General features: G+C 41.7%; 2 protein-coding genes and 2 long non-coding RNA genes across 5 annotated transcripts in view; 1 reads left to right on the top strand and 3 right to left on the bottom strand.

Annotated features, from left to right (window-relative positions):
• The window catches only part of ttc21b (tetratricopeptide repeat domain 21B), a 54,933-nt gene extending 36,563 nt beyond the window's left edge, over positions 1-18,370 (bottom strand). The window contains exon 1 of the mRNA XM_036139393.1: positions 18,332-18,370. Coding sequence (XP_035995286.1) covers positions 18,332-18,355 — 24 coding nt within the window. The 5' untranslated portion in view covers positions 18,356-18,370. The remainder of the gene's footprint in view (positions 1-18,331) is intronic.
• LOC118563734 lies at positions 1,010-2,368 on the bottom strand. The gene is made up of 2 exons (XR_004931397.1): positions 2,285-2,368; positions 1,010-2,175 (listed from the first exon to the last, which is right to left on the bottom strand). It is a non-coding gene; the product is annotated as an uncharacterized LOC118563734 (long non-coding RNA).
• Positions 2,368-16,560, top strand: LOC118563733 (tetratricopeptide repeat protein 21B-like). Of its 2 annotated transcripts, none has more exons than XM_036139395.1 (6): positions 2,368-3,065; positions 13,433-13,562; positions 13,655-13,765; positions 14,484-14,650; positions 14,753-14,875; positions 15,125-16,560. In XM_036139395.1, the coding sequence occupies exons 1-6, from the start codon at positions 2,748-2,750 to the stop codon at positions 15,239-15,241; spliced, it is 966 nt and encodes a 321-aa protein (XP_035995288.1). In that variant the 5' UTR covers positions 2,368-2,747; the 3' UTR covers positions 15,242-16,560. The 2 variants fall into 2 exon arrangements, with proteins under 2 accessions (XP_035995288.1, XP_035995289.1); XM_036139396.1 differs by having other exon boundaries at positions 2,394-3,065; positions 15,107-15,139.
• Positions 3,338-11,928, bottom strand: LOC118563735. Its single transcript, XR_004931398.1, has 2 exons — positions 10,854-11,928; positions 3,338-4,208 (listed from the first exon to the last, which is right to left on the bottom strand). It is a non-coding gene; the product is annotated as an uncharacterized LOC118563735 (long non-coding RNA).
• Positions 18,371-27,782: the final 9,412 nt, after the last annotated feature.

Here is a 27,782-nt window from a genome sequence, read left to right on the forward strand (position 1 = left end):
TTAGGTATCAAAGGGCGAATATATAGATGGATTAAGGATTCTTTACAAGGGAGATCAATACAAGTTAGAATAGGGAAGAATTACTCAAGAAAATATACTGTAGAAAACGGAACACCACAAGGGAGCATAGTGAGTCCTTTATTATTCTCTATATTAATTAATGATGTTTTCAAGGAAATAGGGAATGGGATGGGGTTTTCTCTTTTTGCGGATGATGGGGCAATTTGGAAGAGGGGAAAAAATGTGAAATTTATTGTTAAAAAGCTACAGGATGCAATAACAGAAATAGAACAATGGTCATATAAATGGGGTTTTCAAATTCTCAGTAGATAAGACAAAGACAATGTTTTTTACAAAGAAAAGAATTAGTACAGAGATAAAACTAAAAATGTATAATCAAGAATTAGAAAGAGTAAAGCACTTTAAGTTTTTGGGGTTATGGTTTGATGAGGGGATAACATGGAGTGTACATATACAGAAAACACTGGACAAATGTAGGAAGGTGTTAAATGTTATGAGATGTTTGGTGGGAAGTGATTGGGGGGCTGATAGAAAAGCATTGAAGGCCATTTACTGCGGATTAATTAGGTCAGTACTGGATTATGGTTGTGTGGTGTATGGATCTGCATCGAGTTCATCTTTAAAAAAGTTAGACAACATCCAGTTTCAGGCTTTGAGATTATGTACAGGGGCATTTAAAACAACTCCAACAGCAGCACTCCAGGTGGAAATGGGAGAAATGCCATTAGAGCTGAGAAGAACTCAGTTGTCTCTGAATTATTGGGCTAATTTAAAAGGTCATAGTGATAATCACCCGGCACAAAGCACTTTAAAGTCTTGTTGGGAAATGGAGAAAAGGGAGAAAAATAGCTTTGGATGGACAGTTAAACAAAAAGCAACTGAGTTAGAATTAGTTGATTTAATTTTCAGTCCGACAGCACCAATGCCAGCAGTTCCACCTTGGATAGTACCTGAAACAAAAGTAGATTTTAAATTATTAAAAAAGAAAAACAAAGATAGGGAGTTTATTTTGAATTCAGATACAATACAGAAATATATTAACAGTTATTATAGTTTCATTCAGATATACACAGATGCATCAAAAAAGTTTAGTTAATAAGATAGGAGTATCAGTTATTGTTCCAGAGTTTAAAATTACAATAGGAAAGAGGATCAGTGATAACATATCAGTATATACAGGAGAAATGGTAGCAATTCTGTTGGCAGTACAATGGGTAGAGGAAATAAGACCTCTCAGAGTAATAATTTGTTCAGATTCATCTTCATCATTAATCAGTTTACAGAGAAGTCATTCAGATAGTAGACCAGATATTTTAATAGAAATCCAGCAAACATTGTTCAGAATTCAAATGATGGGAATTACAGTTATATTTTTGTGGGTACCAGCACATATGGGAATAAAAGGAAATGAAATGGCAGATAAGGTTGCAAAGGAGGCTACAATTAGAGAAAACATAGATATCTCAATTAAAGTTAGTAAGATGGAAGTAAAGAGCATTATTAAACAGAAGATGAAGGAAAGGTGGCAAAAGCAATGGGAGGAAGAGAGGAAAGGACGGTGGCTGTACATGATTCAGAGGAGAGTGGGATAAATAAGTTGTGCAGGGAGTAGCAGAAGGGAAGAAACAATCATATCAAGACATAGATTTGGGCACACAGGATTAAATGGAACATTATTCAAAATAGGGAAGCATAACACTGGAAGATGTGAATATTGTGGGGAACAAGAAACAGTTGAGCATATTATGATATACTGTAAGAAATATGAAGAAGAAAGAAGGGAAATGGTTAAAAATTTAAAAAAGAAAAGAATAAAATTTGATTTAATAGAAATGCTTAGAAGTAATTCAAGAGATGAGTGTTATGGGATTATGTTTCATTATCTTAGATTAAGTAATTTAATTGATAGGATTTTATTTTTTATTTTTTTTATTTTTTTTGGGGGTGTTTGTTTTGGTAGTTTGGTTTAATTTATAATTCATTCTGATCCACACTCCAAACCAGTTGGTGGCGGTAATGCACCGTTTCGTTGCGTGCCAACCGCCAGAAAAAAACATAAAGAAGAAGAAGGTGCGTCCTTTCTAGTTGCCGGAGAGCGAGAGTTCGCTGGGTTGTACGGCATGGGGAGCACGTGAGTGTTGTTGTTTTGTTTTGCTGGAGAGAAGAATAAAGTGAGGAGAAGCGGGGTTACCGCTGAACACACTATTCCGTCTGTTGTTTACATGATCCAGATATATCTATAAATACAGATAGCTAGCCGCACCGTATTCACGAACCCAGAACGCTCGGTTACATTGGTGGCAGCGGTGGTGGGAGTTTCCTGAATCCCCGTTGTTGTTGTTTTTTTTGTCCGTGACGGCTACGTGCCAGTTGGATAGCTTAGCATCTCCGATATAGCTTGCTGGCTAATCTCGTGCGGTGCTGGAAAAACAGCGCTAAGTGGACATGTGGTTTGCAGACGAGGACCATTTTAAACCCAGTTCGAGCATGCTTGGCAGATACTCACCGGGCGGTGATGTTAAGATTGATCTCCCCCCTCCTTTCACCGGGGACGGGAGCCAGAGTTTCCTCAGCTGGGCGAGACAACTAGAGGTGGCCGTCGGCGCCACAGCCAGGAGCGGCGGCAACTGTGAGGAGGAGTTAGTGAGGATTCTGCCTACTCGTCTCGGCAAGTCCGCGTTCCTGCTGTGGGACAGCCTCCTGGGGCGACCAAGTCGGATTATACTATGGTGAAGGAGAGACCTGGGGCGGCTTTTGGACAGAGGCAGTTGATGGACCGCTTCAGAGCCAGCCTGACAGCCCGGGCGCGTGCTCCTGGGGAAAGCCTGGAGGTGTACGCTGCTGACGTGAGCCGGCTGGTCGCGGAGGCCTTTCCGGATTATGGTGATGTTGCACAGAGAGAGGAGAAGTTTCGACGCTTTCTGGCTGGTTTGGATCCAGCGTTGAAGGCCAAGTGTTTGGAGATGGGTGCCACGGACCTGGAGGAGGCGTTACACGTGGCTGAGCGCTGTGAGAATGCCAGAGCTGCCCTACAGAGAGACTATGTGAGTACTGCTGCCTACGGTGGTGGTAGCACATCTGTCCAGTTCCGGGGGGTCTCCAGAAGGCTGTTGAGAAGCTAACGGAGGACATGTACTCCATGAGAGTGGAAATGAGAGAACTTTATGAGGACAATCAGAGGCTGAGGGCTTGGAATAGAGGCATGAGGGGGCAAAGTGTTACCGGCCTCAGACCTAGGGGAAATCTGGGCCGGCACAAGCGATACACAGGCAGGATGCGCTGTGGATCTGTGAATGATGAGGAACGGACACGTTAATACGTTGTACCTGGCTCTGCTGGCAGCGGTTTATTATTGATTCCAACAATCTTAAACATTCAGTCATTCCATTTAAACACAAATATCAAACTATCCTTGCTTTGAGAATATCACAAAACATCATAACATGGGGATAGTATTCATGTCAAAATACACTGTCAGTCTTTAACTTCAAAACAGCTCAAAATACAATTGACCTCTTAGTTTACAATATTGTTAATAACCTGAGTAATACAAACAAATACTCTTGTAAAATAAAATAAAGTGCAACGTAATAACCCATTACATGTGTCTGTCTCTGAGTGTATATGTCTTTCATTGCAAAATAAGCTTAATGTTCATCAAAATAATAACTTCCCATCACCAAAGACAGATACAAAAAAGTAAACATAAAACGGACACTATATTCTCTTTTACATGCACATCGGTACATCCCGTGTGCTCTCTGTAATTCAGCCGTTAAAGAACTAACGGTAGCCGTTATTCGACTCGGCAAAACAAAAGAGATACTTATCAGAACTCGGATCAAGTTCTCTCAAAATGTTACTATAATGTCACAGACAGTTCACATTACTTCAGCCATTGGCTCAGACACAAAAAGTAAACATAAAACGGACACTATATTCTCTTTTACATGCACATCGGTACATCCCGTGTGCTCTCTGTAATCCAGCCGTTAAAGAACTAACGGTAGCCGTTATTCGACTCGGCAAAACAAAAGAGATATTTATCAGAACTCGGATCAAGTTCTCTCAAAATGTTACTATAATGTCACAGACAGTTCACATTACTTTCATCTTTAAGAATGTTTAGGAATAGTTACAAATAGTACCTGTGAATGATGAGGAACGGACACGTTAATACGTTGTACCTGGCTCTGCTGGCAGCGGTTTATTATTGATTGCGCATGCGCGGGCAGAGACTACAGAAGTTTCCTCGTTTGTTCATTCACTCACAGTAACGCCCTTTACTGACTAGGTGGTCATCGACATGTGTCAGTTAATGTTAGAAAGTTGTTCTAATCATCATAAAATAAAATAATCTTTTCAAAAATGGGGGTGTCTGTTTTAGTAAAACATTAATTCTAGACCCACTATACTCTCCCCCACTTCAAGAGATGTCTCCGGACATCTAGAACTACACCAACAAGAAATAACCTAGACAGGTAACAGTCTAGGAGAAGCCATCTGTCTAATGAGTCCACACAGTCGGAGTAGGGTAGTAGTCTGTTCCGAGTAAGATGGGGTACGGAGTCATGGGGTAAGGAACAAACGAGAACATAGCATTCACTCCGTGTCCCCAGGGCTGGTATGATGGTTGCCCAAATTGGTCATAAGTGAATCTCTCTCTGGGTTGAACCCTGCGGGTGGACCTCCTTAAGAGCTCTCCACCTTGTGACTCTCTATCAGGCTCAACCATCCCCTCTGGCACTCCTTGACCTGTATCATCTGCTCGATCAACTGTTCCAGTTTGTTCATGGACATTCTCAGCAGACGGTGTGTCATCCTGTAGTTGTGCTGGTGCCGATGCCGGTACGACAATGGGAGCATATTCCATTTGCTGGTACTCAGCACCTGAAGCTGATGCACGTCTTGGAGGTTGGAATTCTTGTGCCCCTACTCTGAGATTGCTGAATGTATCAGATGGAGGCTTCTGATGTCTGATTGTTCTCCTTGTGTACACAGGCAGCCGTCGGGGATTGTACACATATCCCTCCTCGTCAACAGAACCATCAGAATCTTGCTCATCTACTTCTCTGCTGCTCGTCTGTTTGGGTCTCTGCTGTATTTGTTGCCGTGGTGCATGACAAGATTGCTCATCTTGTTCGAATGGCAAGTCATTAACAGATAAGAGAAGGTTACGATGGAGTACACGGGTAGTTTGGTCACCCTTTTCAGCTTGAACTTTGTACACAGGGCTCTCCCCCATCCTTTCAATAACTCTGTGCACTGTCTTCTCCCAGTAAGCACGGAGTTTGCCAGGGCCACCTCTCTCTGAGAGGTTCCTGATAAGCACGCGGTCTCCTGGCTGAAGTGCAATTCCTTTAACACCACGGTCGTAGTATTTTTTTCCTTTAGCTGAACTGTTACGACTATTCTCTGAGGCTATCCTGTAAGCCTCTTGCATTCGAGTAGCCCATTTCTGTGCATATTCCTCGCGACTTGGCACTTCTTCCTCTGTCCCCAGGTCAAAGACTAAGTCGATGGGCAGGCGTGGGGCTCTTCCATAGAGGAGAAAGAATGGTGAATAGCCGGTGGCTTCATGTTTCGTACAATTGTACGCATGGACTATATGGGGCAAATAATCTTTCCACTCAGTTTTCCTTTCCTCTTGGAGAGTGCGCAGCATCTGTAACAGCGTTCTATTCAGCCGTTCGATCGGATTCCCCTGCGGGTGGTATGGGGTAGTACGAGAGTGAGCAATGCCAGACAGCTGTTGGAGCCGCTGGAATAGATTATTCTCAAACTCCCGTCCCTGGTCATGGTGCAAAATCTGAGGGTAAGAGAAACGGGGAATAAAATCACTGAAGATTTTCTCAGCTGCTGTCTTGCCTGACTTGTTCTTAGTTGGGTACGCTTGCGCGAAGCGTGTAAAATGATCGACCAAGACTAATACATACTCAAATCCTCCCTTACTTGGCTCCAGATGAAGATAATCAATAGAAACGAGCTCAAATGGAGCACTAGTTGTAATTGACCCCATAGGCGCTTTTTCTGGGACAGTGGGTTTTTTTTGCTTAATGCAGGAGCACCGGCGAATGACATGGTCTTCTATTTCCCGCTGCATGAATGGCCAATAGAACCTTTGTCTTGCTAGGTGGATGACTTTGTCAGCTCCGACATGTCCCATGTCATCATGCAGGTGTTTGAGCACGGTTGCCTTTAGCTTACTTGGGAGAACGAGCTGTTTCCATTTTCCTGTCTGTCTGTACAGAATTCCTTTGTCAAGTTTGAGTTTGGTCCATTCATGTACAAGTCTCCTTGTCTCTTGTCCCATCCGTCTTTTATCTTTACCATTGGGGTTCCATCCACTCCTCTTCAGTGTCATCACCTCATTGATCGATTCATCCTCCATTTGAGCAACTCGGATGTCTTCTGGGGTGATGATGGGGACTGTCACAGAGGGGTCGTCTTCATCACCAGAATTGAGATGAAGTGCTGCCATCCATGGCACATCCTTCTCAGCAACAGCCTTGCTCCCCTGCCATATAGTGGAAACAACTTCAGGGGGCAGGGTTTCAGTGTACTCTGATACATGACCCTTCAGCTGTACTGGATAACGTGACAAGGTGTCGGCGTCAGCGTTCGCCTTGCCTGGCCTGTATTTTATGGTGAAGTGAAAGTCTGCCAACTCACCCACCCAGCGATGTCCAACCGCATTGAGCTTGGCTGTACTTATGACATAAGTAAGGGGGTTATTATCTGTATACACGGTGAATGTAGGTGCATAATAAAGATAATCCCGAAACCTGTCACAGATTGCCCACTTCAAGGCCAAAAACTCAAGTTTGCCAGAATGGAGGTGGTAATTTTTTTCAGCTGGTGTAAGTGTTCTGGATCCGTAAGCAATCACACGAAGTTTGCCTCCCTGCTGCTGGTAGAGCACAGCACCCAGCCCTTCATTGGATGCATCAGTGTTCAGTACAAAGGGCAAATTATAGTCGGGGTAGGCCAAAACAGGTGGATTGGTTAGCATGTCCACAAGGCGAGTAACAACAGCAGTGTGTTCATAAGTCCACTGGACAGGTGTATTGGAGAGGAGCGGCCCAGGCTTCAACACCGTTTGTTTAGCTGGGGTACTTTTACCTTTAACAGGTTTTTTGCTTGGCTGTCTGGTACCCTCTATGAGTTGAAACAGAGGTCGTGCAATTCTTGAGAAGTCTTGTATGAACGATCTATAATAGCTAAGGAAGCCTAACAGACCCCTGACTTCCCTCACATTCTTCGGTTCTCTCTCTTTAAGTTGTAACACTGCTTCCAGGTCTTTAGGATCTATCTGGATGCCTTCACTTGTCACTAGGCGCCCAATGTATCGCACTTGTCGTCTGAACAGCTCGCATTTCTTTGGGCGTAGCTTAATGCCATGTTCCTGTAGCCGACGGAGCACCCGCCTCAAGTCCTCCACGTGGTCATTGAATGATTTGGAAAAACAAAGTACATCATCCAGATAAGGGGAGCAGCATTCGTCCCTCATACCATCAAGTACACCCTCCATACATCTTTGAAAAGCCGCCGGGGCGTTGGTAAGGCCAAAGGGGAGGCGAAGCCACTCATATAATCCCCAAGGGGTACTGAAGGCGGTCAGATGCCTGGAACTCTCATCGACAAAACCCTGGTGATAAGCACTGCCCTGGTCGAGTATGGAGAACCAGGAGTAGCCCCCCAGGTTGTCCAGCAGGTCTTGAATGCGCGGGAGCGGATGACGGTCTGGGACAGTTTTTAGATTTAACGCCCTATAGTCGACACACAGACGTAGGCTCTTATCTTTTTTTCGTACGCAGACCACGGGGGATGAGTACGGTGAGGTGGACTTTCTTATCCAGCCATGGTCAAGTAATTTCTGCACATATTCTTTTACTTCTCCATACAGGGGTTTTGGGATCGCATTATAGCGCTTTTGGACAGGTGTCTCATCATTAAGCTGGATTTTGAGTTTCAAATTTGGGATGCAACCGATGTCAGCATCATCCTTGGCAAAGACATCTGATTCCTCATATAACATCTCTCTGGCAATGTTTTGTTCATCCTCTTCGAGATGTGACAAGTCAATAGGTGGATGCCATTTTTCTCTAATCAGAGCAGTGCAGGTTTGAGCAGTGAAACTGGTTGTCTGCTTCGGGTTGCTGGGAGAATGGGTAATTGATTTTACCTCACTAATTCCCTCAATTGTGCCCAATATGGTTCTCTGTGGCAGATAGATGTCATGTTTGGTGAAGTTCTGAAGGGGGATTTTTGCAATTTTTGATGAGCCTGAGGGGACATCGACTAAAGTAGGAAGGGGGTCTAAACCCTCAGGACAGTTGTTCTCTAGGCTGGGCTCAAATAGCATTGTTCCACCCTGTGGCCATGCTCTGACTCTGCACCTCACCTCACAGATTTGACCAGCAGGGATTGTTAGTCCTTTCTTTCCGACTCGCACAGGGCAAGGGGAAGGTGTTTCATCAGGGGACAATATCTGGAGGATGGAGATCAGAGTTTCCACTGTTTGTTCACTGAGACTCATGGCTTCCTTCAGTATGGCAGTAATATCTACCTGTTCTTTGTTTTCCTTGATCATCTCTGCAATGACATTGCTACCTAAAAGGGGACCATTAACACAACTCTGACTTATTAGTATGGGTACTTGAATGTCAATGTGTCCATGGCTCTTACTGCGTATCTGTAAGTCAACATAAGCCCATCCATCGAAAGGAACCGTGGTGCCATTAGCTGCAGATACTTCAAGCGGTTGGTCTGGGAATAGGGATGAGAGTGGCTGTATATTAACAGTGGGTAGTGCTTCCTCTATCCATGCTCTCCCCACCATGGTCACCTGAGCCCCTGAGTCAAGCAGCATTTGGAGTGGGACTCCATTCATTGCACATGAGACCATACATCGCTTGCCAATTAATTGTGCTACCCGGTTTCTAGATGTGGGCTGGGACAGCAGTGTAGTTGAGTCTACTGGGTTTGTGGTTTCAACTGAGTTAACCTGTGCTGGAGGCTTGTTACTGGCAACGGTCACAGGCAGCCTCATTCCTGTGACCTCCTCTCGTTTACCGACACCTTTCTCTGCAGACATCCAACTGCTCTATGACCTTCTTGGCCACAAACAAAACAGTGTGGGCAGCTCCTAATGTTCTTTTGCACACACTCCTGACATCTGCCTCTGTTCTCAGCTGATATCTGGAATCGATTTGAGGGCCGGGTGAAGGGGGTACAAGGGCTCCCATTGGTCACCGGCTCTAAAGGTTTGACAACGCGGGCAACTTGTTGAGCGATCAAGTTCACCTGTGCAGTCAGTTCTAGAATAGCAGTGCGGTTAGCCTGTAATTCAGTATCAACGGCGGTTGGTTTAGTCTGGTCAGTTTGAGCCGCATTTACAGACACTGGTCGGGTTTTAGTCATTGTACCAAGGCGTTTCAACCTATCCGTCTCCTCACTAGTGGACTTAGTGATCTGTTCTAAGAGAAGGTCATCAGTAACCTGTAAGTTTGTGAGGAAAGGTTTCAGGTCACATCTTACATGGCTATTTTTCTCATTTAACCCTTGGTAAAGAGTGTGAAGAAATGTGCCTTGGACAAGTTTTTTATCATAACAAAAATCTGCACCTGGCTGTTGTGACTCAAAAATAATCCTCTGTTTTAGACCCATGATACGATAAAAGAATTGCTGTGGGCCCTCTTTGTCTTGCTGTCTAGCGGTACTAAGCTCTTGAAAAAGTTCGGTCCCGTTTTTGTCTCTAATATGAGAGCGGAGAAACCTTTTTAACTCACTCATAGTAAGATCATCTTTGCTAGTCAACATCTCCCTGAACGTACCAGGTTTAGTTATCTTAAACACAGTGCGAATAACTTCTGTCTCACTTAACCCTTCCAGTAAACCTTGATCCATCTGTTTACAGAGGCTGCTGTAGGACACTTCAGACCCGGTGTCAGAAATCTGACCACCATGAATCTTAAACTCTCTACGTGGAAACAGAGCAGCTACATCAGTGAGTTTTACAACCTGCTCACCAACACTGGAAGACAGGCTGGCACGGTCAGGAAGGGCGACAAATGCGCTGTTGGTGGTGGACTTAGCTGGCGATGTGGTGGAAAGGTTCCTGGCAGGTCCATTATTTTCTCTGGCTGTGGTCGGTTGAGGGCTGGGAAAGTCTCTTTCTTCAGATGATGACAGCAGGTGGTAGCCCATGGATGCAGTAGTCGAACTGATCCGTCGACGAGTGTCTGTATCCTCCTCCTGGGGGGGTGCAGCCTCACTGACTTCTTTCGCTCCCCCGACTGTATCTTCTTCATTCGTGTCTTGTAACAGGTGATCGAGCATGTCGTCAAGGTGAAGAATCTGAGACATGCCTTCATCTTCCATGCCGCTTAGCTTCTCGCTTCTTAAGAAATCGTCAATCAAATCAAACAGTTCTGGTTCACTCAGTGCCATAAGGCCCTCAGCGTCCGGCCCCGATCCGTCATCAATTGCACTGGCGATGACCTGTAGTTGGCTGCTACTCAATGCAAGCAGTCTCTTTCGGATTTTGAAAACCAGCATCCTTCGAGGGGTTGTGGTAGCCATCTTTAACCTCTGTAGCCTCTACTCTCTGGATGACGCACAGCACTGCAGCCTTCCTGAAGCTTTGGACACAGGTCTTCTCTGTAGCAGTTCCCACTCTCCCAACTAGGTGGCGCTGGTGATCCCGGACGAGCCCCCAATTGTTACCGGCCTCAGACCTAGGGGAAATCTGGGCCGGCACAAGCGATACACAGGCAGGATGCGCTGTGGATCTGTGAATGATGAGGAACGGACACGTTAATACCTTGTACCTGGCTCTGCTGGCAGCGGTTTATTATTGATTCCAACAATCTTAAACATTCAGTCATTCCATTTAAACACAAATATCAAACTATCCTTGCTTTGAGAATATCACAAAACATCATAACATGGGGATAGTATTCATGTCAAAATACACTGTCAGTCTTTAACTTCAAAACAGCTCAAAATACAATTGACCTCTTAGTTTACAATATTGTTAATAACCTGAGTAATACAAACAAATACTCTTGTAAAATAAAATAAAGTGCAACGTAATAACCCATTACATGTGTCTGTCTCTGAGTGTATATGTCTTTCATTGCAAAATAAGCTTAATGTTCATCAAAATAATAACTTCCCATCACCAAAGACAGATACAAAAAAGTAAACATAAAACGGACACTATATTCTCTTTTACATGCACATCGGTACATCCCGTGTGCTCTCTGTAATTCAGCCGTTAAAGAACTAACGGTAGCCGTTATTCGACTCGGCAAAACAAAAGAGATACTTATCAGAACTCGGATCAAGTTCTCTCAAAATGTTACTATAATGTCACAGACAGTTCACATTACTTCAGCCATTGGCTCAGACACAAAAAGTAAACATAAAACGGACACTATATTCTCTTTTACATGCACATCGGTACATCCCGTGTGCTCTCTGTAATCCAGCCGTTAAAGAACTAACGGTAGCCGTTATTCGACTCGGCAAAACAAAAGAGATATTTATCAGAACTCGGATCAAGTTCTCTCAAAATGTTACTATAATGTCACAGACAGTTCACATTACTTTCATCTTTAAGAATGTTTAGGAATAGTTACAAATAGTACCTGTGAATGATGAGGAACGGACACGTTAATACGTTGTACCTGGCTCTGCTGGCAGCGGTTTATTATTGATTGCGCATGCGCGGGCAGAGACTACAGAAGTTTCCTCGTTTGTTCATTCACTCACAGTAACGCCCTTTACTGACTAGGTGGTCATCGACATGTGTCAGTTAATGTTAGAAAGTTGTTCTAATCATCATAAAATAAAATAATCTTTTCAAAAATGGGGGTGTCTGTTTTAGTAAAACATTAATTCTAGACCCACTATAAAAGCGTTTGCTCGCCCTCAGGAGAACGCTGTCACTGTACCTGTGGTGAGTGGGGCTGCCGGTCCAGGAGCTCTCGGGAGGAGCAACGTGGTCGCTCCCCTGAATCTGGGCATTTCCCACGCCAAAGGGGTTTTCAGCCTCTAGGCCGCTGGGGGGCAGGAGTCCTAGCCCGAGCTGGCGTGCTCGACAGGAAGATGAGCCCAGACGGCGTAGTGTGCACTTCCTGCCTCGACAACGGGACGCGGTTAACGACCGTGAGTGAAACGGCCAGTAGCTGGCATTGAGGCCCAAATGCCAGCCAGTTCTATAAGGGGCCCCTTGAACAATGATTTCTCCGATGTAATGGCTCATTTGGACTGTACCGACCACCCGACTTCCTTCGTCAGGGGTGTGGTCGAAGGCACAGAGGTTCCTATGTTAGTGGACTCAGGGGCGTCGGTGTCACTGATCAGTGCGGACTTCCGTATGTCAGTCCCTGCCTTGCGAAACAGGCCCCTGAAAAGGAACTATATTGACTCTCGGGCAATCAATGGACAAATGTTGGATACACTCGGTACCTGTGAGATCACCTTCCGCCTGGGTCCGACCTACTGGCAACACACCTTCTTTTCCATTCAAACATATAATAGTCTGTTACATCAGTGATGTGTGTTCTTCCTCCATCTTGGCTTTAAAGCCAAAAAGTGAGGATATTGACTGGGGAAGGAAAAGCACGTACAATATAGCGCGGTTATAAAGTTGTTTCGAATGAGACAGATATGTACGGTTGAAACTGTCCTTTTCCCGCCGCCATCTCGCGACGCGTTGCCTGGTAACTAAAAAACGGTTGAGCTTTCTGGTAGCTCGCGCCTCGCAAAAAACCCCATCTTTGATTTTCAGGCTTTGGTTCCCCTTCGGAGCATTTGTAAAATCTTTTCATTCTGCAGAAGTGACAGATCATACACCCTAAAGTGATTTGGACAGATACTGAATGTTGCGTTAATATTTCGCTAAAATAAATCGTTGAGGCATATTCACTAGGCAGGTCAAAGTCAAAGTCTGAAAGTCAAAGATGGGGGTTTGCGCGAGCTACCAGAAAGCTCAACCGTTTTTTTATTTGTTACCAGGCAACGCGTCGCGACATGGCGGCGGTAAAAGGACAGTTTCAACCGTACATATCTGTCTCATTCGAAACAACTTTGTAAAAGCGCTGCATTGTACGTGCTTTTCCTTCCCCAGTCAATATCCTCACTTTTTGGCTTTAAAGCTAAGATGGAGGAAGAAGACACGTCACTGGTGAGCAAAGCTGGCAAATAACAGCGCTCGATTCTGCTTAGAAAACGCGAATATAGAAACGGTACAATTGGGATGCTAATGTATTATTATAGGTTAAATGATGACATGGTATTTGCTTTCTCTGCAGTGTTTTGTTTCCGTTTACCATGTCATCGTATTCTTAATATTAGGACGGTGTGGTCCGCAAACTTTTTTTTTAACTGTCCTTTGTTCCAGGCTTTGATCAAATACTACTGCTATGAAAAACAATTCAATCATGCAGTAAATTCCGCCTCAGCCGCTCAGAGGAAATTCAGTCATGACCCCGTCTACGTTTTCTTCCACGCATACGCAACTCTTATGCAAGGTATGATTTTAAAGCATTACAAATCAGATTTGAATGGACACGAGTCTCTACCATACTTTACATTCTTTACATTTATTTATTTGGTCCTTCAGGGGAAATTCAAGAAGCCACAGCAGAACTGGACACCATAAGAGATGATCGAGATCTGTCCCTCTGCACACTGATGGCTCTTGTCTATGCTGAAAAGAAAAAGGCAAACCCAGGTGATCCAGTAATCCGAGTCTTTATTGTCATTATGTAACCATAATGAAATTTTGGTGAGACACCGGCTCTGTATTCACATATAACACTCAGACACAAATCAAAGACATAACATTTATGCCTTCAAAAAAATATTTATTGGATAATTTTGTTGTTGTTTATGACTACACAACCACCAGTTATAATGTTATTTAATTACATAACTGTAGAGTTTTCAGATTTCCTTACAAATAAACATCAGTACAGTGTGTAGTGCATTTATATCAAGCCCTGTTGAATCTGTTCTGTTTAGAACCACATTTTAGTCTTTTGAGTATATTTTTGCCAAAATTAAAGTTCTGCCCATTTTAATTTCAAAAGAACTCGGTCAGTTCAGTCAGATTCGGTATGTGAACGACAATTCTTGCCAAAGATGTTGACTGTGCCGTTCCATTAATAGTTTGTCCTATAGATAAATTGTGTATCTCTACATCTCCATGCACCAGCACCTTGAGTTGAGTTCAACACTTATGATAATTTTGTGCTAATAAACGTACACGCAATGTCGTCCTGACCTGTCTGCTGTGTTCCTTGGTCCCTATGATATTTGCTCTCCAACAAACCTCTGAGGGCTTTGCTAAACAGTTGCATCTGTACTGAGGATAAATTACACGCGTGTCTGTTTATTAATTGTATATGTACTATATGTCGGCAATACTAGACGTTTCTCTGTATTCACAGACAAAGACATTATTCAACAGCTTGATGCAAAGGTCAAAGAGGATCGTAAAAGTGCGCCACCCAAGAGCCTGTACCACGCTGGAACCTTTCTTTGGCTGCTAGGCCGCAATGATAGAGCAAGAGAGTACACAGAGAGGATGATCAAACTCTCCAATGGCTCAAGAGAGGTGAGAATTTGTTATTTTCTATGTGTTTGCACAGAATGAAAAAAAAAAAACATATCTTGTGTCATTTGTTGGTGAAATTTGGGCTGTTCTTTTTTTTTATAGGGCATAATCCTGAAAGCCTGGATAGATGTTACGTCAGAGAAAGACGCCTATGTCAGGAAGGCTGGGAAGTACTTTGACGAGGGCCTGAAAGAGAGAGTGGATGTTTTTGCTCTCATGGGAAAGGTACTAATACCTTTATTTTCCCAAATTTCAAATGTTATGACCGTATAATGTGTGATATTTCCACATTTTACAATTATAATGTTTAATTGACTCACAATGTTGCATTGCAAAAACTGTGAGCATGTAAGCTTTGTAGTAGTTCTGAGGGTACACATACTTCCACTAATAATTAGTACTTTGTTGAATATTTATATGCATTTCAAGCAAGCTGTATTTATTAAATTCGTTCAGATCTTGTTGTTTCCTTAGACTGGCGGCAACTGTGAGGAGGAGTTAGTGAGGATTCTGCCTACTCGTCTCGGCAAGTCCGCGTTCCTGCTGTGGGACAGCCTCCTGGGGCGACCAAGTCGGATTATACTATGGTGAAGGAGAGACCTGGGGCGGCTTTTGGACAGAGGCAGTTGATGGACCGCTTCAGAGCCAGCCTGACAGCCCGGGCGCGTGCTCCTGGGGAAAGCCTGGAGGTGTACGCTGCTGACGTGAGCCGGCTGGTCGCGGAGGCCTTTCCGGATTATGGTGATGTTGCACAGAGAGAAGAGAAGTTTCGACGCTTTCTGGCTGGTTTGGATCCAGCGTTGAAGGCCAAGTGTTTGGAGATGGGTGCCACGGACTTGGAGGAGGCGTTACACGTGGCTGAGCGCTGTGAGAATGCCAGAGCTGCCCTACAGAGAGACTATGTGAGTACTGCTGCCTACGGTGGTGGTAGCACATCTGTCCAGTTCCGGGGGATCTCCAGAAGGCTGTTGAGAAGCTAACGGAGGACATGTACTCCATGAGAGTGGAAATGAGAGAACTTTATGAGGACAATCAGAGGCTGAGGGCTTGGAATAGAGACATGAGGGGGCAAAGCGTTCGCTCGCCCTCAGGAGAACGCTGTCACTGTACCTGTGGTGAGTGGGGCTGCCGGTCCAGGAGCTCTCGGGAGGAGCAACGTGGTCGCTCCCCTGAATCTGGGCAGTTCCCACGCCAAAGGGGTTTTCAGCCTCGCGGCTCTGGGGTGTCCTCCCCCTCTAGGCCGCTGGGGGGCAGGAGTCCTAGCCCGAGCTGGCGTGCTCGACAGGAAGATGAGCCCAGACGGCGTAGTGTGCACTTCCTGCCTCGACAACGGGACGCGGTTAACGACCGTCAGGGAAACGGCCAGTAGCTGGCATTGAGGCCCAAATGCCAGCCAGTTCTATAAGGGGCCCCTTGAACAATGATTTCTCCGATGTAATGGCTCATTTGGACTGTACCGACCACCCGACTTCCTTCGTCAGGGGTGTGGTCGAAGGCACAGAGGTTCCCATGTTAGTGGACTCAGGGGCGTCGGTGTCACTGATCAGTGCGGACTTCCGTATGTCAGTCCCTGCCTTGCGAAACAGGCCCCTGAAAAGGAACTATATTGACTCTCGGGCAATCAATGGACAAATGTTGGATACACTCGGTACCTGTGAGATCACCTTCCGCCTGGGTCCGACCTACTGGCAACACACCTTTTTTTCCATTCAAACATATAATAGTCTGTTACACCAGTGATGTGTGTTCTTCCTCCATCTTGGCTTTAAAGCCAAAAAGTGAGGATATTGACTGGGGAAGGAAAAGCACGTACAATATAGCGCGGTTATAAAGTTGTTTCGAATGAGACAGATATGTACGGTTGAAACTGTCCTTTTCCCGCCGCAATCTCGCGACGCGTTGCCTGGTAACTAAAAAAAACGGTTGAGCTTTCTGGTAGCTTGCGCCTAGCAAAAAAACCCATCTTTGATTTTCAGGCTTTGGTTCCCCTTCGGAGCGTTTGTAAAATCTTTTCATTCTGCAGAAGTGACAGATCATACACCCTAAAGTGATTTGGACAGATACTGAGTGTTGCGTTAATATTTCGCTAAAATAAATCGTTGAGGCATATTCACTAGGCAGGTCCTGACAGACCAAACTCAGCACTTATAAATAGTCCTAGCCGTGTGAAAACAACTTGATTTCCTCTTTTTAACTGAAGAGGGCGCAACAAACCCAAGTAAAAATATACATGAAGCGTTGGGCTCTCACTATTACTTGCTATATCTTTGTAATCTTTTGTGTTTGTTATGTAGCAGAATAAAACGGAAAACATACGTAGTGCCTTGCAAAGGTTTATAAGTTTTGTTGCCTCACAACCTGGAATTAAAATGGATTGTTTGATAGTTTGCACCATGCCTAAAACTTAATGTTTTATTTATTTACTTTTTTTTTTATAACAGCCGGAATTTACTACATGATTGAAGTGCTTTTCATAGCGATAGTATTTGATCAAAGCCTGGAACAAAGGACAGCTAAAAAAAAAGAAGAAAAAAACAGTTTGCGGACCACACTGTCCTAATATCCTAATATTAAGAATACAATGACATAGTAAACGGAAACAAAACACTGCAGAGAAAGCAAATACCATGTCATCATTTAACCTATAATAATACAATAGCATCCCAATTGTACCGTTTCTATATTCGCGTTTTCTAAAAGCAGAATCGAGCGCTGTTATTTGCCAGCTTTGCTCACCAGTGATGTGTCTTCATCCATCTTGGAAAACCGTTATAAAGTTGTTTCGAATGAGACAGATATGTACGGTTGAAACTGTCCTTTTCCCGCCGCCATCTCGCGACGCGTTGTCTGGTAACTAAAAAACGGTTGAGCTTTCTGGTAGCTCGCGCCTCGCAAAAAACCCCATCTTTGACTTTCAGGCTTTGGTTCCCCTTCGGAGCATTTGTAAAATCTTTTTATTCTGCAGAAGTGACAGATCATACACCCTAAAGTGATTTGGACAGATACTGAGTGTTGCGTTAATATTTCGCTAAAATAAATCGTTGAGGCATATTCACTAGGCAGGTCCTGACAGACCAAACTCAGCACTTATAAATAGTCCCAGCCGTGTGAAAACAACTTGATTTCCTCTTTTTAACTGAAGAGGGCGCAACAAACCCACGTAAAAATGTACATTAAGCGTTGAGCTCTCACTATTCCTTGCTATATCTCTGTAATCTTTCGTGTTTGTTATGTAGCAGAATAAAACGGAAAACATACTTAGTGCCTTGCAAAGATTTATAAGTTTTGTTGCCTCACAACCTGGAATTAAAATGGATTGTTTGATAGTTTGCACCATGCCTAAAACTTAATGTTTTATTTATTTACTTATTTTTAATAACAGCCGGAATTTACTACATGATTGAAGTGCTTTTCATAGCGATAGTATTTGATCAAAGCCTGGAACAAAAGACAGCTAAAAAAAAAGGAAAAAAAAAAAAAAAAAAAAAAAGTTTGCGGACCACACTGTCCTAATATTAGGAATACGATGACATAGTAAACGGAAACAAAACACTGCAGAGAAAGCAAATACCATGTCATCATTTAACCTATAATAATACATTAGCATCCCAATTGTACCGTTTCTATATTCGCGTTTTCTAAAAGCAGAATCGAGCGCTGTTATTTGCCAGCTTTGCTTACCAGCGATGTGTGCTCCTCCTCCATCTTTGCCTTAAAGCCAAAAAGTGATCGAATGAGACAGATATGTACGGTTGAAACTGTCCTTTTCCCGCCGCCATCTCGCGACATGTTGCCTGGTAACAAAAAACGGTTGAGCTTTCTGGTAGCTCGCGCCTCGCACAAACCCCCATCTTTGACTTTCAGGCTTTGGTTCCCCTTCGGAGCATTTGTAAAATCTTTTCCTTCTGCAGAAGTGACAGATCATACACCCTAAAGTGATTTGGACAGATACTGAGTGTTGCGTTAATATTTCGCTAAAATAAATCGTTGAGGCATATTCACTAGGCAGGTCCTGACAGACCAAACTCAGCACTTATAAATAGTCCTAGTGTGAGACCCTCACAAAGAGTGAAATAGTTTTTATTTTACTTGAAAATGAAAATGCAAGTTAAAAGTATTTTAATGTACTGTAATGGTTATTCAGCCAAATAATATCAGTAGAAATCCGCTGTATATCGCTAGGATGAGAAACGTAACCTTTCTGTCATAGTCCGTGTTTCCAGGTGCTCCCTCCCCTCAGAGGAGTTTTGGGAACGAAAGAGAATGGTTCGGTGTTCTTGATCCTGTGATCATTCACTCTGTTTTTCAGGTTAGTACAACGTGAAAACAACCTCAACTTATCCCTTAAGATTCAATAGTTTATGTGAAGTTACTGGGAGACCGTTTATGACATTTTTGAGTGCTTTAGATCGAGTTTTAGACACTATAAAAAGTCTGCGATGTTAGCGGGTTGTGCTGCTGTTATTGCCGTGGCAACGGGCGGCCTTGTGACACTGAAGATGGCGCCGTCCACCACATGTACTAAACACAGATGGTTGTTTATATTCATCCACGATATTACTACTGTTGGTTACCTGATTACTTGACAACTGTATTTTATTAGGTGAAGGGTTTTGTTATCTTTACATTTATTATAATACTTTAATATTTCTTCTCTTTACATTTCCAAATATTTGTGTTTAAGGGTTTACTGTACACTATACGGTTTATGAAGATAAGTGAGCCTTTAGTGCACTTATTGTTGTTGGAATGGTTTGAACATATTTGTTATTTTCCATTTTTATTCCCCATTTGCAATGATGTCAATACGTTTTGAAAAGACATATTGAGTATTCTGAACAGCTTTAAGCTAAAGAAAATGAAAGTGAATTCATATTGCACTATAGTTGTGATTAGCAGCACTATAAAAACTGCACTGGCTAACAGTATTATTTGTACTATTTAATGGCAGCTATATGGGACTAGTACCTATACAGAGAGTGCCCGTGGATACATTTCAATGTGAAATGATGATGGGTTTAGGTGTTTATTGAAGTCAAAGCGTGATACTGAGTGTGAGAGGAACTAATGTATTTTGACAGAGTTATATGGTTATGTTGAATATAACAATAGCTTTATGGTTATACTGTATGTTTGTGTTCTATGGGAACAGAACAAACAACAACATTACATACTCACCTGTTTAATGGACACTGGACACTGCACATTCACCTACATTCACACATATCATACTTACCTGACAGTGACACACACTCACCTCCTTACCTGAAACATACGCTACCTGGAAAAAAAAGGGAATAAGAACTGTATACACGTTCGAATGCACGTTGTACCTGGAAGAGGACACTGAAAGAGACACTATTGCAGATTTTGGGAATATTTTATTGGTTGCTTGATTGATTGTTTTGTTATATAATTGTGAATAAATGAGAGGAGTTTTGGGAACGAAAGAGAATGGTTCGGTGTTCTTGATCCTGTGATCGTTCACTCTGTTTTCCAGAGCCCAAAGCCAGCGAGACACTGAACACTCATCTTTTTCAATATTGTGACGTTTCCTCTTTTTAACTGAAGAGGGCGCAACAAACCCACGTAAAAATGTACATTAAGCCTTGGGCTCTCACTATTCCTTGCTATATCTCTGTAAACTTTCATGTTTGTTATGTAGCAGAATAAAACGGAAAACATACGAAGTGCCTTGCAAAGGTTTATAAGTTTTGTTGCCTCACAACCTGGAATTAAAATGGATTGTTTGATAGTTTGCACCATGCCTAAAACTTTAATGTTTTATTTTTTAATTTTTTTATAACAGCCAATATCCCCTGTTGAGAACAACATTTTTCAAGTCTAACCCACAGATTCTGCATTGGACTGAGGTCTGGAATTTGACTAGGCCATTGCAAAAACATTTAAATGTTTCCCCCTACCCCACTCAAGTGTTACTTTAGCCACGTGTTTCAGGTCATTTTCCTACTGGCAGGTGAACCTCTGTCGCAGCCTTAAGCCACAAGCAGACTGACTCAGGTTTTGCTTAAGAAAATAGCACACCATCCGTCTTTCCTGCGATTCAGACTGGTTCCTCCTGATGAAAGCATCTCCAGAGTATGATGCTGCCTCCACCATGTTTTATGATGCAAGAACCTCGTAGGATGGTGTCCCATCCCAACCGTTTACTGTTATTAATGGAATGTAAATGAACAGCCAAGCGTAGCTACATCCACTCTCCTAAGATGACACAACTCGACATAAAAATTAGTGCATTACTCTCTTATATCAATTACCATTGTATGATTGCCTGTATACAGTAGACAGTGTTGTCAAAATTATTAATCTTTGCAGTTAATCAAAAAATTAAAAAAGAAAAAAAAAATCCTAAAAATGCAATGCTCTGACATTTTGTTCTTACGTTTTTGGTGGGGTGTTTGGCAAACAACTTGGTGCGGTACTGGCTCCAACCACAATCAAAATCACTCTGTTCTGGCAGCGCTATTTATCGGAATTAGAACAAAAACAGGCTGAAATAAAACAGAAGTAATGAGACTCATCAAAATGTAAGGAGTAGAAAATACAGATAAATGCCTGAAAATGCAATGGGTAAAAATAAAAAGTAGATTAAAACAGAATTGCTCCAGTAAAGTATAAATAAACCAAAATGTTCACCTAAGTAAGATAATGAAGTATTTGTACTTAGTTACTTGACACCTCAACCAATGGAAAAATCCAAGTCTATGCTGTGGAACTGCAGATCTTTCTCTGTGCTGCCTCTCTGATTAATGCCCCCCCCCCCCCCCCCCCCCCCCCCCCCCCTTGCCTGGTCTGTGAGTTCTTGTGGGCGGCCTTCTCTTGGCAGATCTGTTGTGGTGTTCGTTTGAAGATGATTAATTCAATGATGCTCCAGGAGAACACAGATTTAGATTTCTTTTATAACCCCACCCTTACTTGTACTTTTCAACAATTTTGTCCCTGACTTGTTTGGAAAGCTCTTTGGTCTTCATTGCTGAGTGATGCTACAGCCTCTGGACCCTTTTTCATAAAAAATGTTTATTTTTTTTATTACTTTTTTATATTTATTCTTCTCATTTTCCTTCAACAATGTAGACCATTTTGTACATATCCCTCACATAAAATATGATTAAAAGAACATAAATTACTGGTTCGAATACAGCAAAATAAGCGAAAAGCCAATAGTGGTGAATACATTATCAGGTATTCACAACTGTGAATACTTGATAATGTATTTCTCTCTCTCTCTCTCTCTCTCTCTCTCTCTCTCTCTCTCTCTCTCTCTCTCTCTCTCTCTCTCTCTCTCTCTCTCTCTCTCTCTCTCTCTCTCTCTCTCTCTCTCTCTCTCTCTCTCTCTCTCTCATATTCTCATTCTCATTCTTTCTCCCTCCTCCTCATACACCGGGACAGTGTTTAATCTTTCATTTTGCTTGGGTTGCATTGATAAAAGGGAACTAAAAGTAAGTGAAATGTTCTTGAAGAGAGTGAATGTGTCCTTCATTTGAACAGGCAAGTGTAAATGACCTACCTATGGAATAAGATTTTTGCTCTTAAAATAGGAACAACTCATCTCCATCATCTTATTTTACTAATTCCATTGGCAAGTAACCTTATTATTCTTTTCAAAACAAGGATAAATACACCTATTTCAAGAAAAAATTACTTCCTTTTATTTTCCTTTTGCAGTGTAGAGTGGTTAACACATTATCAACATCTGTATGAAGAAGCTCAGTGAGTAGACCTGGACTTTCATCAGTATTTACTTGTTTAATGACGTGAACCACATTCTCTTTTTTTACTTCCTAAAAGGTGACTCAAGTAAGAGAATGAAGGCTGTACACAGGAAGACCTTTTATCAAAGAAAGAGTAACATAGTTATTTTCTTTTTGGTTTTCCTTGTAGACATAATTGTAAATCAGGTCCATGTCTCTAGGTTTGATAGATTTATTGAATTTACTTTGTCGAAGCCAGATGTCCTAACTTTGCAATAAGCACCCATGATAGTGATGATAAAAACATATTGGTAAACAATACAAAATGCCCCTAATATGTGAAGTGAAGGGGGGCATTCTGATCTTTTCTCTAAATCAAGGATTTTATGATCTGCAGTTAAATAAAAAGTAAAGTAAATATAATTTGAATAAATCGTAGCTTAAAAACAAAATTTTATTACAGATGGAATTCAGTATTCCATTATTACATATCTCAATATGGAGTGATTTCTAATGCATAAACACATAGCTAAGAAAACTAATGCTATTAATCCAACTAGAAATGTAAGCCTAATTATGATTGTTTTTGTGCAGCTTCTTCAAGCATTACAGAAATGTTGTGCTCTAGCTTAACATTGTGCATCACAAAAGAATAGTACTTTTAGCTATCAGTCTGTCTATTCTATACAGTCAAAGTATGGTTGGGTATTTTTAATCTGGAATACAGATGATATAGAAACTGCAAGAATCCATATCGTGGAATTGTTGTAAAGTAGTTTCAATATCTATATATGGTAAAGCAGTTCTCAATGCATTTAAAAAAAGGAATACATGCCAAAGGTGACGGTATGCATAAGTTACTTTGAATGTATGTAAATCCGGTGAACATGCTCCCAGGTTTAGACTTCCCTATTGCCTGGTAATTTGTTTGTCTCTTAATCAGAAAGATGTCCTTTTAAGACTGCCTTAAATGAAGGGATTCTTTCATTTGAGTTACATACGATAAACTAGAAGTCTTTTCTGTTCATCTCAAATGGATTGTTCACAAACATTATGATTTAATGACACAAATTTTGCACAGTGTACAATGGAAACATATTGCTGGTAACTAGAGGACCAGTGTTATGTAACACCATGAACTAGCTTCAGTCTGATGTCCATAGTGTTGAGCTCATTGTGCAACTGTTCCAACAGAGGGCTTTCCATGCTCTGTCAGATACTATATATCACTAACTCTGGCACATAATCATTATCCTCTGAAGATCAATGGGAGAGTAAATCAGGTTGATATTGAGCTTCTTGCGCAACAATGGCCAATTACGGTACCACATAAGTTAGTCAGTGTTTGAATCAAGCTAAAATAGGTAGACAACTCCATTATGAATACACAGTTTAAATACACAATTTGTTTATTGCCACTTTTTACTATTTTAACAAATTGAAAAACATGTTATATCACTTATAATGTACATACAGAATATAGTTTAGCCATGGTAGACAGCTAAGGTGTTGTACTTAGAGAATAACAATACATATTACATGAGTTGTTGCACTTTTAAAGAAAGCATGTTAAAAACCTATTAGATGAGGACGATGTAGTCATATCCTCTGGGGTATATTGCTCTAGCATTCTAACTGCTATATCCATTGTGGTTTGTACAGACTGTTATTGATCACTGAACAATGCCCAAATTACAAGCAATTCAGTTGCTGATGAACTCTTGTTTCAACTTTTAATTTGTATTGCTTGAAACTTAAATCTTGAAATCGGTTTGATTTGAATTCACTGAGGAGAGATGCTGATTTAGCCAGCAGGTTTCTGTCTTTCCTGTTCATTTGCAATGCAGGACTTGTGAAAACGAGGCATGTGTGTTCTTGTACTTGCAGCCGAGCGAGAACACGTTTCATTCATTTTACTAGTAAAGTGAGGACTTTGATGTAAAGTAAGGACCTTTTGACAATCTTCATTTTCATTCTGGGCTACGGGTTGACATTATGGTGTCAATTAGGTTTAGGTTAGGGTTGGGTATAAACCCGTAAAGATTAGGACTAGAGTTAGGGCACAGAAAGGCTTGAAGTTGAATGGAAGTCTATGGAAGACAAGGCACGATCCTCACAATGTACTTGAAACAAGGATGGGTGCATGTCTGTGGGACGGATGTTGAGCAGAGGATATGTAGTTTTCTTTTCAATTGAAAAGTCTGCCCTACTTACATTTGTTGTTTTGAGCAGTGGGCAAAACAGGAAATGAGATAATGTGAATATGCGATGTTTTCGATAATGTTCATAATTAGGAGATGGGGATTAAAAAAAAAAAAGTATTCCTCTGTGTGTGTGTGTCTCCAACTGCTAGCACATTTAAAAAGCATAGAGAAAACTCTCCTCTATCTAATATAATAGGATTTTCTGCCCATCTATCTGGAGCAAATAACATTACAGAGCTGTTATGGGTAGCATTCTCAGGTTTCTCTTTGAAATTTTTATTTATTTATTACTATGGCCTCTTTGCATACCAGTGGCCACATAGATGCCAAATAGACATCTTATTTCATAAACATGTCCGTATATTACTGCCCAGCTTACCAGACTCTGGCGGATGGGGACAGCAGACCAACATCCGACCTTCAACCCTAATGTAGTCGAACAAAGGAGTGTTCTGTCATGTTGCCTGGCAACCAGTGAGGAGAGTCTGCAGAATCATTCTTGATCTAACAGCCATTAAAAAGGTAATGTGTAACCCCACTTGTTGCCATTAGTGGGCTGTGCTCATTTAGAAAGCGCTTCATGACTTAAAGGTGTCTGATTACGCAAACCACCATGAAGATAAAATTAAAGAAAGCGATTATGATCAGAATAAGAGTCGTGAAACTTAGGATTTAGTTCTCTCTTTGCTACAATCCTAGATACTAAGTGCCTGCTGGCAAACAATCACAAGTAGACATCTCTTTCCAGAAAACAGGATCGGTGCTCTGAATGTGGTTGCGGTAAAAAACTGAAAACCGCGGCATCCTAATTTTACATTATGACTGGAATAATGAGCACTTTGCCATCAGCCTCTCGTTTACTGCCCATTGTGTGGTTCTGCAACCACAATTGACAAAAGCAGCGATGGACAATAACAAATATTTAGATAGTTTTTAATAATTTATAACATGTTCCATCCACTTACGATGCTAATAGCTTCCGGCAGATTCGTGACAGCTTCTTCGGAAACTTTATCCTGGCCTCCTCCATCAAAGTGTGCACTGACTGGAGCGCACTTTAATTTCAGAAATCTTGACAAGAAGTTATTTCAATGTTTTTAAGCAACATCTTCCTATTTTCTTATTCAAAGACGTTTGTTGATAGCAAGGAAGTTGTGTCTTCCATTTCCCTGGAAATTCAAGACAATAATGTACTGTAAGTCAATCCATTTACAGTTTGAGTGCTCGTTGATATCTTGCAAATGAAAATGGAAGCTGAAAAGGTCAACATTTCACAGCTTCTGAGCTCACTCTAATGCTGATTGCAGTTTGTTTGCTGAAAGCATTTAAAGAGGATTACAGATCATTACTGTAAAACTTGTGAAATTAAAACTACTACATCAGCTCTCTAATGTACAAGTTTCTTAAATTAAACAAATTGGAAAACTCCTCGTCATTTTTATTACCTTAACCCATGGCTGCTTCATTTAGTGATGAAATAAAATGAGTTGTAGTTTTTAGGCTGGAAATTCGTTGGTTAAAAAATTAGATTTAGAAGAACACATGGTATGAAAAATATTAGCAAGATTTTATGTTGTATATGATACAGCCATATACGTACATGAGTGAGATCATTTTAATATGATGTGGATAGCATGATATTGGAGAAACCAAAACCTTAGAGTGGAAATTGGTTTACTAAGACAAGAAAATTCAAAGTTACATATTTTCAGTATCAGCGAGGTCCTTAAAACACAAAGTAGGAAGAACCACGAATGTATGAGAAGATATTTTTAAAAAGAGTATATTTTCCAAGGTGTCAAGTCAAATGTCCATTTAGATAGCTACATCAGAGAGCCAGACTTCAGCTAGTGCTGGCCATTTCACTCCTTTATCATTACCTATTTGTGCAGTTTTGGCCGCGTACAAAACATAGCCGTCTGCCTCACGATGTCAACATGCATTCAGCTGGTGAACATATCAACAAATTACCTACAGCGCCACTTGATGTGTCTGATGTTTAGTCTGTTTTTACTAGTCAAACCACAGCAGCACAGCAACATCTCTCTCACACAAAGGGCGTGACGCCACCTCTGGTACTAATATAAATAAATAAAGCAAAACATTTTTTGAAAGTTGTTATAGCTCTAAAAGAGGAATAAGAGTAGGAGCAAATAAGTATCAGCAAGTTAAATATTTACCAAAAACAAAGATCAGATATCGGGCACAAATCTTTGAGTGGTGCATGTCCTGTTTAGGGTGGTATATATTTACATTAGAAATTTAGGAAGGCTAGATTTATTAATTATTTTTATTTCACATTTATTTAGACATCAATGAAATCGAACACTCTATTATTTATTTATTTTTTACAAGCGACTGGTTCACGTAGGACCAAAACACAATAACACAGGTGAGAAGATGACTAACAAAAGGTTGACTCACATCGCAATACACACTATACAGCCAATAGTGTAGGGTCAAACATCCCAGTCACTGAATTCACGTGTTCCAATCATTTTCATTGCCATAGGTGTCCTGCACCTAGACATGCACACTATGTCTACACACATTTATCAAAGAATGGGTCACTCCCAGATGCTCAGGAAATTCCAGCTTGTACTCTGATAGCATGACACCTGTGCAGTATCTCTAGTCCTTAAATGCCCTCATTTGTCAATTTTTTTGTCATCTGCTGGGTGATAGTATAACAACTTGCTAAGTCAAGACCTGTAGACCTTAAAATTTCATTTGGTCTCCATATAAGCCCAAGAAGGATCCAGAGAAAATCGTATGTACTGCGTTACTATGACCAGAGGCCTGCATCCAAGCCATACATCACCAAGCACAATGCAAAGTGTCGGATACAGTGTTGTACCACTGGACTCTAGAGAAGTGGTAAGGTGTTTTCTGGAGTGACAAATCATGCTGCCCTCTGACAATCCATTGGACGAGTCTGAGTTTGGCTGAGTTTACAGAAAAACTTACCTGACTGCATTTTGTCAAGTGTAAGGTTTGGCGCAGAGGAGGTCATGGTGTGGGGGTATTTTGGGCTCAGCCCTTAGTTTCACTAATAGGAACTCGTAATGCTTCAGCATACCAAGACATTTTAGAAGGTTTTCTTGCCCCCAACTTCTTGTTCCAACACGACTTCATATTATGGCATGAAAATGTTCAAAAAGACATCAACTTTGCTTTGGAAGGACTTTACTGGCACTTTTTGGGATGAATTTCAGT

The sequence above is a fragment of the Fundulus heteroclitus genome, chromosome 7 (genome assembly GCF_011125445.2).
Source record: "Fundulus heteroclitus isolate FHET01 chromosome 7, MU-UCD_Fhet_4.1, whole genome shotgun sequence".
NCBI classification, from domain to species: Eukaryota; Metazoa; Chordata; class Actinopteri; order Cyprinodontiformes; family Fundulidae; genus Fundulus; species Fundulus heteroclitus.